The sequence below is a fragment of the Pteropus vampyrus genome, unplaced genomic scaffold (genome assembly GCF_000151845.1).
Source record: "Pteropus vampyrus isolate Shadow unplaced genomic scaffold, Pvam_2.0 Scaffold60, whole genome shotgun sequence".
NCBI classification, from domain to species: Eukaryota; Metazoa; Chordata; class Mammalia; order Chiroptera; family Pteropodidae; genus Pteropus; species Pteropus vampyrus.
In genome coordinates this window covers 6,975,931-6,981,237 of record NW_011888841.1, presented here as the reverse complement: position 1 = coordinate 6,981,237, position 5,307 = coordinate 6,975,931, and the positions used below count along the sequence as shown (strand labels likewise).

Genomic DNA, 5,307 nt, shown 5'->3' with positions numbered 1-5,307 from the left:
TTCTGGTTGTCTGAAATGAAGGTACCGACCTTATGAAAATACTTATTTTGCTGGCTGTTTGGCACTGAGGGGCCTGGCTAAATGAATAATCAGTGGCAATTTCCAGTTGGCCACAGTTGTTACTAGTTTAAAAACTAAGTCAGTCTTTGGATAATTGTAATCCTCAGCAATATAGAAATGATGCTTTGTCATCCAGTTTCCCTCACTGACAATGTAAGTTTTCGTACATATTAAAGTTTCCCTCTCCCCTCCCCATTATGGGAAGAAGCAAAGATGGACAAATGTAGATGCATTTTAAACAGCATACCTGTTCCTTAAATAACTGAAAGCACATAGTCTTAATCATTTTTATTTGACTTAATTGATAAATAAATACAACTGTTGTGAAACCACTGGCAATATGGTAAACTTCAGAGAATTTATTTAAACTTCAGACATATTTCTTGGAATGGAAATATACGCATTTTCACCAGCAAATGCTTAATGCTTTCAGTTTACAATTACCATTTCTGCAGAAACTTGAAAATCATTAAAATTAAATGAAAAGTACAAAAAATTTTTATTCTTACAATTTAAAATATATTCAAAATAACCTTTTTACAGCAGCCAAAACCCAAAATTCAGAACTACAATCTCATAAGCTTAACGAAACGGCCACATTCTAATTATACTGATTATTAATACTGGAAAAAAAAAATAGTGGCCCGTAAATCAAGGCAGACTAGCAGCTGCTGAAGTTTTTCCTTCTGGACACTCATGGCTTTGTCCTTGTCTAAAAAAAGAATTGCTCCACCTTTAATAGAAGTTTCAATGGACTTTAGGCATTTAATGTTGGTGACACTTGGTAAGACTTAAGAACGCCAACAATTAAAATTATCCTAAGGGACTTACTACTACACAGGATAATCTGGTATTCTACATTATTAGTGTTTTTGAATTACATATTTTTTCACAAACATAGCACCTCATTAAATATCTGGTAAACACTTTGTAATCACTACAAGGATTGAGAGACTAAGTTCCAAAGAAAATGATGTGATTCACTTAGGATACACTGCAAGGTGAGTCTCAGGCATCACGGGGCTGAGGACTGCAGTCCGTGGTCCCCACGCTGGGGGACGCGCATCTGGACGGGCACCACCTTAGTACAATGTGGGGCTCCAGGTCCAAAACCCACGGGGCAGCTACAAACCGAAATGGACTCTTGCTTTACAAATCACCAGTTAAATGTACGTGTAAAACAAAATCTTTGAAAAGGTCAGAAGAGATAGTTTATCTCCTGACTCCAGGTAATTCTCTTAAAAAGCTACTACTAGAAAAGTCCAATTTTAATTTGTGAAGTTTTGGTGTAAAAGCTAAATACACTGAAATCCAAGTTCAGCAAAGAACTTTCCTTTTGGTGAGTTTTCACAAGCTGTACTCTTGGCCTGAAGAATCACTCTTTTTATGCCGAGGGGACGGGGTGGTCTTCGTAGGGGAAGGGGACGCAGTACCGGGTGAGTCGGTCCCTCCGTCAGAGGTGCTCGGTGACGATGCCAGGTAGGGAACTTTCTTTCTTCCAAGGAATCCTCCTCCTTCAAATCCTTTCTTCTTTAACTCCACTTTATTTTCATTTTCATCTTCTGAAGACCTCTTCTTGGATTCTAGAAAAGCTTCAGCTATTTTATGTGCTTCCGAGCCACTCTCGGTCTCTCTCGCACCTTTCCCTTCCGTCCCAGGGGACTTTCTCTCAGACACATCACGCCCCCCGGATGCCCATGTCACTTCAGCACGCGTCGGACCCAAGTCTCCATTCTCAGGCACAGCTCCTTCTACGTTTCTGTTCAAACCGACCGTCTGGAAGTCCCTGTAACCGTGGAAACTCTCGGTCCTCCTCGCCCGTGCTAACAAAGGACTTTCTCTGTAAGGCCGCAGGGAGCCGTAAGTGGCTGCTTCATGGACGGTTTCATGGTGCTGGAGCTGAAGGCTGAAAGAGTTTTTCAAAATTTTTCAGGGGAACATGTCATTAATTAAACTACTCATAAATATATAAAGAATACTATATCCTGATTTCTATGTATACACTTAAGTATTTATGATGTGTACATGTGTATAAAATTACCAATGCAAATAACAGTCACAATCAAACTGGATTTTTAATTAGTTGACATACAATATGTTAGTTTCAGTTGGATAACAGTGATTAGCATTTTATATAACTTATACAGTGATCGCCCCATCTATCTGCCACCATACATAGTATTTTATATCGCTGTGAACATTTTTATAACTCGGGGGGTATGGTGGTTAAAACTGATATGAAACCAATATTCAGTACTTGGATCTAAGTTCAGATTTTAGATTTTTAACAAATATGTTAACTAGACATTGTATTAAAAGTACATATATAAAAATACTGAATCGTTACGTTATACATCAAAAACTAACATTGTATGTCAATTATACCTTAATAAAATAATAGAATCCCTTCGATTATGCCCGAGGCAAGGAGAACAAAAGTGCCATATGCTGCCATTCAAGGCGACACATGATTTTTCTAATTTCCTTTGAATTCCTGAACATAAAATAGGCATCCAAATTAGCAGGAATTCACAAAATTACCTAAAGAGTAAAAATTTTTTTTCTATGAAAAAAATATGATGCATGTACAGGGGAAATTCAGTAAAATTTTCTAAAAAATTATGTAGCTACGCAGTCTGAATTTAAAACGAATTTTGAAAAACAGAACAACTATGTGTTTTGGGGAAAACTGGTGGAGACACTGTAATCAATTCGACTCCTATGACTTCAGCTCCACAGCCTACCTGGAGTTGGACTCGCGCAGCCGGCTGTGCTGGACCACGGACGTGGCCGGGCTGATGTTGGGGGTCGCGCAGCGGGACGTGCTCAGGTCACACTGGTCCAGGAGTTTCAGCAGCTCCTCTTCAGTCGGGCCACCTCCATCTTGGGGAACACACACTCGTATTAACGACTCGGCCATCGGCCGACCCCGCGACAGACGCCTGCCCACGCGAACCTACCCGCGCCTTCGCTTTTGCTGACCACGTCCATGGCGGTGGTCAGGTCCCACATCTGGATGCTGCCGTTGGTGTGGCCCGTGAACAAGTAGCGCCTCGGCCGCGAGCCCATCCTGCTGGAGCCCTCGCACTCTCGCACCGTGAACGAGGATATGGTGGCGCAGTCAACGGCCTGGATCTCGCAGATTCTGTCAGAGACGGCGTACAGTGTGAACCACAGGGACGAATGCCGTTTTTTATAATTCGTGTATCTGCAAAGTTATACTTGCATATTCCACACATGTAAAAGATCGAAAGCGGTCAAGCAAGGCAAACTGAAGCTTTGTTTCTTGGAGTCTAGAGCAAAAGCTCTTATAAAACAATATCTTCCATTGAAATCAGGCAAATAATTTGTCAATCCTGAAAGAGCAATTCTTTCAAAGGAAATTATAAAAACAAAAGAAACAAAGCAAGTAGACATCACGCTAGAAAAGATCTTGAGAAATCATTTAAATGTAAATTTAAAAAATCTAAAACCAGAAAAAAATGTGTAGCTCTATAGAGATACCCAAATAGTATCCTTCATTAGGATAATATTCAACTGTTTCAGAATCTGAGCTGTCTATAAACAAAAAGCTTCAAATAAGCTTCATAAGCTGATTTTCTGCAGAGTAGTTTCTGTTTATTTATAAATATAGCTTTTCCTCTGGAATCACTTAAAAATTATAAAATGTGTTTTATCATGCAGAAATTATAGTTGATTACAACACAATGTTAACCATCTGAGCTAAGGGAAGAGGCAAGAGTTTGGAACTGAACAAGGCTGTGAAAACGGCACTGTCAGAGGATGTCATGTTACGACGGCAGTTTTAATACGTGTTTGGCAGCTCCTTCAGCAAGCGTGTACAGAACACTAAGTCACAGTGCTTTATAACATTTCTCAAGACAATAATTTGGTCTCTAAGTGCATCACAGGCACCTAATACATTTTCTTTAAAAAAAAAAAATGACATGAAGAGTTTAGTACATAAAATTTTCTGGAATCAATTCATTTAATAATTGCTAATGACTGTAAGCAATGAACTTTGATGAAAAAATTTATCAAATTAAAATATCAATTAGAGACCACGTGCTAAAGGGTAACTGAGAAATTACTAAAAATATCAGTAGCGTCAGTAACCGTAATATGAATGTCCATAACCTTAATAACTATGAATAGGCATTTTACTTTTTCCACTTCTTTGACATGCAAAAAATTGTGTTTTAAAAGAAGAGAAATGTTACAACTCAATGTGTTTGAGGCTATAAATAATTTTTTTAAAAGTAAAAGCTCAGTCATCAAGTGGAAAAGGAAACGAACTTCTACTGAGCACCTATTGCAGTTGGGGACTATATCTCGGATATACGTCAAATGTTTTTAGCTCATTTTATCCTATGAAATCCTACCCAGGTAGCTGAACCTCATTTTATAAAGCAACTGGGGCTCAGAGCAACAAAGTAACTTGAGTGGCATTTACATGGTAAGAGGAAGTGCCAGAATTAGAACCCAGTCCAGCTGCCTGCTGTCAAGTTCACCGTGTTCTCGTTCTATCACTTCCTGTCTATGCATCACTGAGAATCTTAAATATATCTTGGAGAATAAGCACTAAGTATATTGTCTTAATTTTAAGTTATAACAATCACATGGTAATGAATAGCCTTGTCTCTTATTGTTTCTGGTAGCACTTTTATCAGTAAGTTAAATTATTCAATAATTTTGTATGTTTTGTAAGGAAAGAGCAACTTCTGAACATAAACGTTTACGGAGAAGTATTACCTTTTCCCAGTAGATGAGAGTCTTACAAACAGCTTGTTAGTGATGGGAACGACTTTCTGGATAAACACCTGCTGATCGTCTCGCTCTCCAAAAGGCCCTTGGTCACAAACAGAAAATGTCAAAAATTAAAATTTAAATGGTTTCATTTAACAAGAACATTAACACCAAAAAAATTTTTTCAAGCCTATCACTATGGCATTATGTTCCAAGTCTAAATCAGACAAAAATGCAGCGCCACAAGTACTTCAACTTGTATTAAAAAATTAAATACGTACTTCAAAATTGTATTTTATGCACTAATGCTGTAAAACTTGATGGCAATAATTTGCTTAGAAAAAAATGTATTAAGCTATAAGCTTTATATTTACTATCTTTCAGAAGAATTTAATTAATGAGAAGCCTGCTGTACCCTGAAAAGTTTTCAATCTGAAAAGACAAGGCAGATAAACGGTTTATACATTTTAGAAAATTTCTGAACATAGTTTTCATGTAAAA

The 5,307-nt window shown here is 37.9% G+C and overlaps 1 protein-coding gene across 1 annotated transcript in view; it reads right to left on the bottom strand.

Moving 5' to 3' along the window:
- Positions 1-333: 333 nt before the first annotated feature.
- The window catches only part of KCTD3 (potassium channel tetramerization domain containing 3), a 34,265-nt gene continuing 29,291 nt past the window's right edge, over positions 334-5,307 (bottom strand). The window contains exons 13-15 of the mRNA XM_023531036.1: positions 3,021-3,205; positions 2,805-2,943; positions 334-1,966 (exon numbers count right to left, since the gene is read on the bottom strand). Of these exons, the coding sequence (XP_023386804.1) occupies positions 1,408-1,966; positions 2,805-2,943; positions 3,021-3,205 (883 nt within the window). The 3' untranslated portion in view covers positions 334-1,407. The remainder of the gene's footprint in view (positions 1,967-2,804; positions 2,944-3,020; positions 3,206-5,307) is intronic.